General features: G+C 38.8%; 1 protein-coding gene across 1 annotated transcript; it reads left to right on the top strand.

The window, feature by feature from the left end:
• Nucleotides 1-564: 564 nt before the first annotated feature.
• On the top strand, nt 565-9429 carry LOC118824782 (serine-rich and transmembrane domain-containing protein 1). The gene is made up of 2 exons (XM_036595181.1): nt 565-746; nt 8896-9429. Exon 2 carries the CDS (start codon nt 8913-8915, stop codon nt 9243-9245), a length of 333 nt encoding a protein of 110 aa, XP_036451074.1. The 5' UTR covers nt 565-746; nt 8896-8912; the 3' UTR covers nt 9246-9429.
• Nucleotides 9430-12255: the final 2826 nt, after the last annotated feature.

Genomic DNA, 12255 nt, shown 5'->3' with positions numbered 1-12255 from the left:
TTCAGTAAATCCTTCAGTAAATACTTCAACTTGAAGCCGCACTCTGAACACTGGAGGAGGCTTTAGTACAGTACGCTTCACTTTACTTAGAGTGGACAAATACGACTTATGAGCTCTTATAATTTGTAATGAACAGTACTTATAATGCATTATATTAACAATTCATAATGCACAATATGCATGGCTATAATGTGTAATGCACTGTTATAAATATTTATAGCCATGTTTATAATGCCTTATGAATGCATTATAACATGTTATGAATGTGTTTATAGATGCTTACAAAGGTGACATTCATAGAAAGTCTTTTTAACCGTTAGTTGTATCTGTAACCAAATAAGTGCATTTTTAAAATATATTTAACAAATACATTTTGTACATACGTTGTAAAAATGTGATAAATAGATTCTGAACATATTTTTTCCACATGGGATGTGAATATGTATGGAGAGAGAGTGAGAGAGATACAGAGAGAGAGTTAGAAGATGAGGTAGTAAGAGAGAGAGAGAGGGAGGGGAGGAATTGAGAGTACAACAGCTGGACAGTCAACATCCAGCTCACAGCTGAGGATCGGCGCAACAGAGCGATCAGCGTCTCCTCCGCTTCCTCTATACCAGCACGTCCCACAGACACATCTGCCTCTGTCTGAGCTCCCCTTTCAGGATATGAGGCTTTCTCTCCCGGAGCCGTGACAGCAATGGACATCTATACGCAGTAGAGGACCCGAGTCATCCGTACAACAAAAGGTCAGTAGCTAATTCGCTCCATTATTATAATGCTGAATACAGTGTGTCTAAAAGCTGGCGTGGATTTGTGTTACAGTTAGAGCAGAGAGTCAAAGACCTGCTCAATTCTGTCTGAAGTCAAGCTCTATAAGGATTGATTTGGTTGTTCCACAAGTCAACAGGCAGCAGATTTGAGAAGTGCGATAACACACAGTGAGGTCCAGATAGTCACACGCACACATATGGCAAAATTCATGCATGCGCACAACTCACAAATGCACACATGCATCGTTTGAAATGACATTTCATGGAAGCACTCGGCACCATTCAGTCTCCGTCTGTCTCATTCACATCCTCTGTGGTGCTCGTCGCATGACTTCTTTATTATTTTCTTCATGGTCACATTCCTCTCCTGGTCACGGCATCCCCACAAAAAATCAGCTCGCAGTCTGCGAACAGAGAGGAGTGGAAATAGAGTGCGAAACTGCTCAACTTCTGCAGGAACAATGCGAGTCAATTGTGGGGATAAGGAATAAGGGGGGTTGAAAACAAAAGGAGAGAAAGACGAAAGAGCAATAACATGGGGTAGATTTCCTCAGGGATAAGCCAAGTGACTCTCGCTCATAAATTGAAAAAGCCTGGATGGTGGGTGGCCACATTTGAGGTGTTTGAAACTGGAAGGCCAATTGATTTTGTTCCAAGCCAGTCTGCTGATGAAGAAGCACCCAGGAGAGCTGCGACCGCCTTACATAACGAAATGACATTTGGCGCCAAAGTGATGACCAGAGCTGCTTCGATGAGCCCCTGGAATTGAGTTATAAGGAAGTAGGTTCTAACTGGAAGCTACCAACAGAAAAAAAGAGCAAAATCTGACCACAGGCACCGTGGGCGTTATTATATGGCGTAGAAGTGGTCATATCAGTGCATCAGGTTCTAGGAAGAGAAGCAATGAGTAAAACAAAGTACAATTTTTAGGCCACAGAGTGTACCACATCCTCAAGTGGCTCAGGCCTAATTCCTGTGGCATCTGCATTCAATTTTCACTGTTTCTCCAAAACAAACTGCCAAATTGCAACGAGCCACACTATTGTGGGCCCTCAAGAAGATCAAGCTCAAGGACTTAATTGTGGACTCAAGCACATACATAAGCATACAGTGGTCAAAGTGTTGTTCATTCACAGTCACGGTGTAACATACACAGAGGGCCTGTGTTTACAGGAACTACACAGCAAAAGTGATGAAGCCACAGAATACATGAACTGGAGTTATGACAAAAAATGAAGTTTGGGAGGAGGACCATGCCTCAGCACAAGCTGCCCGGAGTTTTCAGCCCAAGTTCTCTCTCCACCTCTCTTTTCTCACACTTCAATCATTTACTGAAGGCAAGGACCGAACTCAATAAACAATAAACATGACATTAACTTACAGTACAATCAGGGAGGTATCAGGGTAGTGCGAGGCCCCTTGACATAAGCATCTTGGGAGGCCTTCAATTCTAACAAGGGCCTATGGGTCATTCTACAGAAATGTCCACTTTTCTATCTCTCCATAGGAGTCACTGGTGTTACTGATCCTCATTGGTGTTACACATAATAAAGGTAACACCAGAGACATTTTTAATGAAAAATACATTTTACAAAATGGCTGCTACAGAGCATCAAACCACATGTTGTCAATCATAGAATATCCACTAAAATATGTAATTTAATCCATTTGTATTCTAATTTTTCACAGTTAGCTCAGAATAAAGTCGGTCACACCAGTGACTTCAGCTAAAAGCTTCATATGAAATCATGAGCTAAATGAGAAAATCTCTGATAACTGAAAGACACAGTGGACTCACCATGTGCTTTTCTTCATAGATCCTCAGAGAACAGGTAAAAGGAAGTTGAGTGATGTCATCAGATTTTTTACTCCAAAATAAGAATTTTTTGTTACGCAGTAACACCAGTGACACGACTCCTGGGGACAACAACTTTCATTATTGTATTTATTGGGCGTTTGTTTTCTTCATGTCAATTAAATCATATATTTCATAGTCATGTATCAATTTTTGCAGTTACAATTGCAGAAAAACATGTTTTCAAAATATGGCCTCAGCCTTTACACATGACTGTGGAGACGAGCTCTTCTGTGGTGCTTGGAATTCTAAAAAATTAATTTAAAAACCAATATTGCTAAATTGAGGCTCAAGAAGGTGTAATTGTTAAAACAACTTATTGTTTTGTTTTAAAATATAAATAAATTGTAACCATAACATGTTTTTTCAAGTGTAATATATCTGTAAACGCTAGGGACACAAAAATGGAAGTTTTTGTAGAATGACCAAAATCTACATTTGTGCTTTATATCTGTATAGACAAACCTGAATAATAATTTCTTCTCTTTTTCTTTAAAGCTAAACTGAGTCATAATGCAAGTAATTTTACAATTTGAAGGATAAATGCTAGCACCACTGTGACAGACAGTCTAAAAGTCCCTTTTTAATGGCAACAATGAAATCCTAAGAGCCAACAATAATATAAAACTAGAGGGGCCTGAGAATATAGAACATTTCTTCATTTGGTCAGTAATTTGCATATAATCAATGGCCATTTGTTCACCTAATGTTTATATCTGCAGTGGATTGTCCCCAGTAGCCCCTGAGGACCCTGGCAGTCAGAGGGGCCTTGCTCACTGGCAGCACTGTCCCTGCTTAATAATCTGTGGCTGAGTACAATGGATGACTATGCAAGAGTGCAAAACTAGACTCAAAGCCCAACTATAAACACAATACGCAGGACAAAACAGCACAAGGCAGTAAAATGTATTAAATGTGGGTTGTGCAACAAGTGCAGTCTTAAGTAGATAACTATGCAAAATATATGTAAACAGTAATAGCATGAATAGATTTCGAATTGCAGGACAATAGTGTCACATTTTCAGACTTAAAGTCAGTCCAGAGTGGAAGTGAACCTAGTCTGACTTCAGGGAGCCCAGCTGAATGGCTGGATGTGTTATCTTTCACTCCGCCTAATCACACCAGGCACGTTCCAAGGCCGTGTGAGAAGTGTGTGTGAAAGAGACAATGATCAAATGTCACTCTGTGAAGAACCAGGTGTGTGTGTGTGCATCTGCTTTGCGTGAACATTGTGAGGCACCCATCATGCAATTAAAGTAGATAGAGAAGACACGGCTGACTCTCATGCCAGAGAACACACATCTCCTGACACAGATGAGCTGGCTAATGAAGGTAATGACAGGGGAATCAGACTCGGAGCAGCAGAATGGACCCCTGATGTTAAATGAGCAATCTGAAACGGAAATCGTTCTGCAGCCTGCATGTTTCGCAGAGCCTGCTTATCGGAAGTTTGATCAGATATTTACTGATGCTTCCATTTTAGATACAATCCCAGAGTCTGTTAACAGGAGCAAGACTGTAAACAAAAAAACAGCCTTCCAGTCAGAACCCACAAATAACCCTGTATGCTAATAACTATTGGATAAAAATCTGTGTGAACTGGAGTTCAAAAAATAGTAAAAGATATAGAGGAAATGGGACTCTTAACAACTGTGCAAGACCTGGTAGACCACCGAAACTGTCAAGAGGCCGTTACTGAGAAAAAGAAGACCACAACTGGACGAGCGAGATGTGGAGATAAGTTTTATGGATTGGTGAGTCTAAGTTTGTAATTGAGATTTACTGGATCATAAGAACCAGAAAATGAAACCAAATTCTAAGACTGAAGTTTGGAAGTGTGGAAAAATATCCCTGCAGATTTTTTTTCCAGAGCCAAAATACAAGCCTCTCACAAAGAAAGGAAGCTTGTAAATAACTGTTTCAGCTGGAAATTAAGTATATAAAAGAGTGATCTCTGACTTTGCACAGTACATGTTTGTCATTTTTCAGGTTTGACAGAATTTGAAAATGTCTGTTTCCCTTTACATTGTGTGTAAATTTCATGAAGAATGGACCGAAAGAAACGACCCAAAATGACTTGGAAAAAAGTCTGGTTCCATTGACTTACATTAAAAGTAAAGTATGTTTTTTCCTTCTCCTGCAAAGTTACCATTTTGGAGATACGAGGTTTTCTTCTGACAACAGCGAATTGTGTCAGAGCATCACAGGAACAGATTCCTCTCAGTCACACACTGCAAAACATTATACGTGGTTAAGTGAAAACATAAATCTAGCCAATATATCTAACATTTCTCATGTTAAGATTGCTGTCATAATATTATAGGATTATTCAACAATTCTAGATGTTTCTTACTTTGCCAATTCATTGTTTTAAGACAGTGCAAATACTTTTGCTTATTTAAAAAAATAACATCTGAAACAAGAAAAATGAAAAACTTGGATAAAACCTGAACTTCAAACAAATGAAAAGGTCTAGAAATACGTTAAATAATCTTCCAAATATTATTCTTGAAACAGTCTCTAAATGAGAAATATTAGCTACAGGGAAACTAGATTTAAGATGATTTGCCAAGATACCATTTTCCAGTGCAGTCACTGGCTAATATGGCAATAAACCAATGAAACTTCCAACTTAAACAGAACCCAGACAAAAAAAAACAGACAACAGATTGTTATATCCAACTTTTCTGTTTCTCTCTTTGTCTGTTATGAAGGTTTTAGCCATTTCTGATGGACAGCCACCCCTATATTTCTCTCGCTAGGCCCAAAAAGCCATGACATTTCCCCACTCAGGTGCTTCACAATCTATTATTCATCATGTGCTACTGGCACATGGGCGGCGTAAACAACCAAGTGACCTTCTCAATCTGTGTTTGTAAGCGAGAGAGAGAAAGGGAGCGAAAGAGAGAGAGAGAGAGAGAGAGAGAGAGAGAGAGAGAGAGAGAGAGTGACCCTGTGTGGTCATCCAGGACTCCTAATGCGCCAGCACTCTGACACACCAAATCACTCACTGGCTAATAACCACGCACATATGCATGTTGCCAGGATACAAAAAGCATAATTAAACATGATTATCAGCCTCTTCATACTGAATCTGTATTCAGTATGTTTTTTTTTCATCGCCCCAAACAATAACAAGTGCAGACGTATTAATACAGGGCACAGTAGATAGGTGGGGAAGCATGCTTTGTGAAAACTCAGGCGGTCCAAAATAAACTATGACTGAATTATACGTGTGGAGAGTTAATGGTCTTCTCTGTGAGAGGAACCTGCGCATTAGAATAGAGAATGCACTGGGGAGTTCTGTGTGAAGCAACAGGTGGCGCTTTATAGGCAATACTTTATAGACAATGTGCCTTGTGTTATTTAACTACTAAACCTGTCTAGAACATTGCTGACGTATGAAACATCTGAAATTCCATCCTTTAACTGCTGTTTATATCAAAGACCTCTGAGGATTTAAAGCAATATTTTGGCAAAAATCACATGTACATAATTTTTTTCAAAATATGTCCGTCCCTTAATCCTCGTGTGGTGTTGGTGTGTTTGTTACTCAGTGGTCTGCTGGACCCACCACATTATTGTTTTTTTAATCAATACAGCCATAACAATTTATGTTAAAATATCAGATGTTTAAAATATCACAAGTGTCCAGCGTAGGGTTCTCCTTTAGCAGCCGTAGCCAGTCAGCAGCCTGTCCATGTTGTCCACCCTCACACACACACACACATATACACACACACACATATACAAACAAATACACACACAGACACACACACACACTAACAGCAGGCCATGTAGGAGGAGAACAGAGTGAAGGACACGGCACCTCCACACTTTAACTCCCCGCAGGTTCACCCAACACCACATGTGTAATATAAATGTGTGGGGGGTGAACAGAGTGAAGACACTGAAAATGGGTTATTTTTTATGATATATGAAAACGAGCAAAGGCCAAGAATCTGAGGTTGAAATAATAATAAATCACATAATTTTTTCTTTTGGTAAACATTGAAAACGGGTCCCACAGACCCCAACATAACACAAGGGTTAAGTAATTTCAACTAGTCTTACTTCGTTTCTTACACTGTACATAGCTAAAACACAGTTTTCCATTTTCAGGAGACATTTCTGAGGACATATAATCCACTTGTGCTCTTAAAAATGTTCTTCAAGGGTTCTTTAGTAAAGACAATTCTATACAGAACCAAGAGCACTCAAAAAACCATTTACATGCTTAAATGGTTCTTTGCTTGGTGAAATGGTTCTTCAGATTAATAGAGAATGCGTTGTATATGGTTCAGCATAGACCCTTTTTGAGAATGGTTCTATATAGCATCAAAAGGGTTCTTCTATTTTTATAAGCTTGACATGGTAACAATAGCAGAATTCTTCTTGGTGCTATATAGAATCATTTTCAAAAAGAGACGTAGAACCATCACTTTTACTAAACAACCCTTGAAGAACCATCTTTTTAAGAGTGATAGGGAAAATATCAGAAGAAATGAATGGAAAAAGAAAAAAAATTCTGCAAACTACACAAACAAGGTCCTGTTATCCTCAGTACAATGGACTGACCTCCCCAGAGTCCAGACCTCAGCACAACTGAATGTGCTTGGGAGTATGTGGATCCTGAGAGGCAGAAAATACAACCAGCTTGTATGGAGTTGTGGAAAAATATCACCGCAGATTTGTGAAAAACTGAAATCAAGTCTCCCGAAAAGAATGGAAGATGCTGCAGAGGCCTCTGTTTAATGTTTTAAATGTTGCCTGCTTTTTTCCTGATGTGCCTTCACACTTAAAGTCTGTAAAATTTACAGCAATAAAATCATGAATGTGCCCTCTCTTCATGCCAGCCATAAACATGGTGTGATTTAATGCAGAAATTGTTTTAATTTGCTTTCTAAGTAGCTTTTCTGTGCATAGTGCTAGTTTCCACTGACGCATCTATGGAATTTCCAATGTTGCTGCAAGTTAGCGGTGGTGTATATTCATACATGCTTAGCCTATTTTAGTTGAAGCATTTAACAGACTTTGATCTATCATATCTTTTACTTTATTGGATTATACAATCTTTCCTTCAGCAAAGATTTCAACTTAAATTCTGGTTGTTCACAGACCATAACTGTCCAAGTGCACAATGACTAACCAGGGATGCATCACATGTCACATGTCATTATGTTAAAAGGACACCATAAAATGTAATCATGCATTATTTCTATTGTACATGCAGCCATGAAAGATAATAAGATGCTTATAACTGTTTATACTTACTGTCGTTTAATAGTTATTTCTTATGTTCATTACAACGTATGTTGGTTCTGAAGAGCAGCAACATCCCATTATTGATTAGATAAAAAATTATAGCATTATTGCAAGAAAACCTGAACATGATCTGAATTTAGTGGCAGACCTTTGGACACACATACTGACATACTTATGCACATAAATGTATTTACAGTCATATGCAAACACCCCTGGTCAAATTGCATGTTTTGTTGATTTTCTAAATGAAAATAAGTTAACATGTCCTTTACAGAGAGCACACCTATGCATGTTTTAATGCACAATTATAGTTATTGGCTGAATTTACCATATTAGAAAACAATTGCACACAAAATGTGGCCTCTACAAGTGGCACAGTGTGTTGTTTGTTTTATTTATACACATTCATCTCAGGAAATTAATATAAATTGTGCACTATAATGTATAGATTAATGTTATATTTAAGTGTGTTTTCCTGCTTTTTTACTGATGTGGGAAAATGAATAACTTTTGACACACATTTTGACTGTAAATTAATAAATGAAGGATGGTCTCTTACGTTTGCACAGTACTATACACTGTAAAAAAACCTGTTTTACAAAAACAAGTGGTGAAAGAAGTAAAGGTGATCATCAGGTGTTTCTGTGAATTTACATTCCATTTCTGTAAATTAACAACAGCAGAGTTAAAATACAGAATATCTGTGGTTTATTTACATGCATTTAATCTTCGATTTTTTTTTTTAAATGGGCATAGACCATTCAATTTTATAGCAGGCTGACAGTGAAATTTCTTTTTACAGTACATAATAGTAAAGGACAACATTAACAAGTCTATTTTAGTTTACTTAACAGCGTGACACAGTTTCGGTTTCCATTAGTTGTTAGCTACAGTAGCCTCTGAGGTCCAGTGCAAAACTAAAGCAGTACATTTTGGACACTAAACATGGTATTTAGGCTGGAAAATTGTTTGACTATGTGACAAACTATCACTTTCTACATGTAGGCCCTCTCCACGCTGCTATGTCTGGGATGGGGAGCCAAGCGGAGGAGCTGAATGGAACTGACCTGTCAGGAGAGAGCTTTCTGAGGTTCAGCCCTACCTCCCTCTCCACTGGGGCTGCCGCAGCCACGTCTGGCCGCACAGAGAGCGTCTACATCTACGTCTCCATCTTCCTCAGCCTGCTGTTCTTCCTCCTCACCCTCCTCATCATCGCCCTACACAGGCTGAAGAACATCATCTCATCTAGCTCATCATATCCGGAATGCAGCAGTGAGGCAGGAAGCTCTTTCACTAACATGGAGATCTGCAGTCTGTCTTCACAGAGGTCTACAGTATCTTCACTCTCCTGCTGAAGAGATATGGACGCAGAAAAGCACACGCTCACCACAAATACATTACACTACAGCCTATATTAAATAAGGATTTTTAACATGAAGTAACATAATAATTCTTAAACTGACGGCTGGTTTTGGCAGCATTAACGCATATGTACATAATGTCTTGTATGAACTGTAAATAAAAAAGTTTCAAAGGTGATGAAGTGCTAATTTCATGCACAACATTAACAATAAACCGATCAGCTCCACTTACTATATAGGTGCACTTTGTAGTTCTACAGTTACAGACTGTAGTCCATCTGTTTCTCTGCATACTTTGTTAGCCCCCTTTTACCTTGTTCTTCAGTGGTCAGGACCCCCATGGACCCTCACAGAGCAGGTACTATTTAGGTGGTGGGTCATTCTCAGCACTGCAGTAACACTGAAGTGGTGGTGGTGTGTTAGTGTGTGTTGTGCTGGTCTGAGTGGATCAGACACAGCAGTGCTGCTGGAGTTTTTAAACACTGTGTCCACTCACTGTCCACTCTATTCGACACTCCTACCTTGTCAGTCCATCTTGTATATGTAAAGTCAGAGACGATAGCTCATCTGCTGCTGCACAGTTTGTGTGTGTTGGTCATCCTCTAGTCCTTCATCAGTGGTCACAGGACGCTGCCCACAGGACGCTGTTGGCTGGATATTTTTGGTTGGTGGACTATTCTCAGTCCAGCAGTGACACTGAGGTGTTTAAAAACTCCAGCAGCACTGCTGTGTCTGATCCACTCGCACCAGCGCAACACACACTAACACACCACCACCACGTCAGTGTTACTGCAGTGCTGAGAATGATCCACCACCCAAATAGTACCTGCTCTGTGAGGGTCCATGGGGTCCTGACCACTGAAGAACAGGGTAAAAGGGGGCTAACAAAGTATGCAGAGAAACAGATGAACTATAAAGTGCACCTATATAGTAAGTGGAGCTGATAAAATATCATATCATAATAAAACATATCAGTAATGATGTGGTTATTGGAATTCTCAAATTGCTTTCTTTTAAGAATTTTTTCTTAATGTAAACCAGGGACCACATCCACAAAGTAATGTCAGATGGAGCAGCTACATGAGGACAGTTTTGATTGCATGTGTGCTCGGAAATTGTTCTTGGCAAAGTTAAATATTAATGCAATTTATTATTAATATTAATGCTCTGCATAGCTACCAGGGTTTGCCAAAAGACCTCATGCAGAAGACTAGGATTCCCCTTCATGAATGTTACACTTCAGTTTTAGCAGTAGTGTTAGCTAATTGGAGAGGGGACCGCACCCCACTCAAGTCTCCTCCAAATCTGACGAGAAAACCTTTTCCTTTAATGCGCAATGTTTAAAAGATTTCCTTGCCCACAGTTCTTTGTTTAAAGCTTCTTTAACAATAATGTCTCAATTATAGGTCAATACTGCTTCTTTTGAAAAATAATTCAGAGTTTCTAAGACTTTTTCTCATGCACATTTATGTCTAATTGCAAAGATTACAGTTGAACTTTGGACTAACTTAAACCTTGTGGTGAAAAATCTTGGACTTATACTTGCAAACTAATGACTTGTTGACACCTCTGGTTTCTAGTGCTCTGTGGACATTGTGACGACTAAGACATTCACATAATCCAGCAAATGTAAATATATTTTGGCCAGAATAATGTAGGCTTTATAACCACATCAATGTGTTTTAATACGTACACACAATGTTCACTTAAGTACACCTCCTTGTGTCTACACTCATTGTCCATTTCATCAGCTCCACTTACAGTGTACATGTTGTACTTCTATAGTTACAGACTTCAGTCCATCTGTTTCTCTGCATACTTTCTAAGCCTTTTACTTCATTTATCAATGGTCAGGACCCCCACAGGACCACCAGTAGCAATTTTATTTATATAGCACCTTTCACATATAAAAAGCAGCCTAAAATGCTTCACAACATAAAACGATATAAAAACATAAGTAACACAACTAAGAAATAAGAAGAATAAGGAAATAAAAAAGAATGAAATAAAACAGAAACAGTAAGAAAAGAAGAAAATGTTGTTATAAATAAAAAAATATATCTAAGATAAAGTAGCCATTATCAATAAAAAGCCAGTATAAAGACATTATTATTTTTTTTTCAATGTTAATGATAAAATATGGAACCATTTCACCATGCACAGAATCATTTAAGCATGAAATGGAAATGGTTCTATATAGAACTCATATTTCTAAATAGAACAATTCCTTTGACTAAAGAACCCTTGAAGAACTATGTTTTTAAGAGTGTAGGTGCGAATGTACTTCATTTTTGTAACAATGAGAAGGACAGCACTTGCTCATTTTATAACATGATCTGGGACGTATTCTGTCAGGCATTCTGAGATGTATGAAGGCGCTTTAAAAACCAAAAAGATAATCTAAAAATCAATTCTAAAAGAAACAGGCAGCCAGTGCAGTGATGCTAGAACAGGTGCAACAGTCCTCTTGTTACAGCATTCTGAGCAAAGCTGCAGTCGGCCTATCGTAGTTTTTTTGTAATCTTATAAACAGTGCATTTCGGCAGTCCAGACATGAAAAGATGGACTTTTCTGTAATTGTAGAACTACAAAATGCACCTATATGGTAAGTGGAGCTGATAAAATGGACAATGAGTTTAGGAGTCCTAATAAAGATAAAATGGACAAGTACCTAATAAGGTGGCCAGTGAATATACACCGATCAGGCATAACATCTCCAACACCTCCTTGTTTCTACGCTCATTGTCCATTTTATCAGCTCCACTTACTATATAGGTGTACTTTGTAGTTCTATAGTTACAGACTGTAGTCCATCTGTTTCTCTGATACTTTGTTAGCCCCCTTTTACCCTGTTCTTCAGAGGTCAGGACCCCCATGGACCCTCACAGAGCAGGTAGTATTCAGGTGCTGGATCATTTTCAGCACTGCAGTAACACTGACGTGGTGGTGGTGTGTTAGTGTGTGTTGTGGTGCGAGTGGATCAGACACAGTAGTGCTGCTGGAG

The sequence above is a fragment of the Colossoma macropomum genome, unplaced genomic scaffold (assembly GCF_904425465.1).
Source record: "Colossoma macropomum unplaced genomic scaffold, Colossoma_macropomum, whole genome shotgun sequence".
Taxonomy (NCBI): domain Eukaryota; kingdom Metazoa; phylum Chordata; class Actinopteri; order Characiformes; family Serrasalmidae; genus Colossoma; species Colossoma macropomum.
The sequence above is the reverse complement of the archived record's forward strand: the minus strand, read 5'-3'. Positions and strand labels throughout refer to the sequence as shown.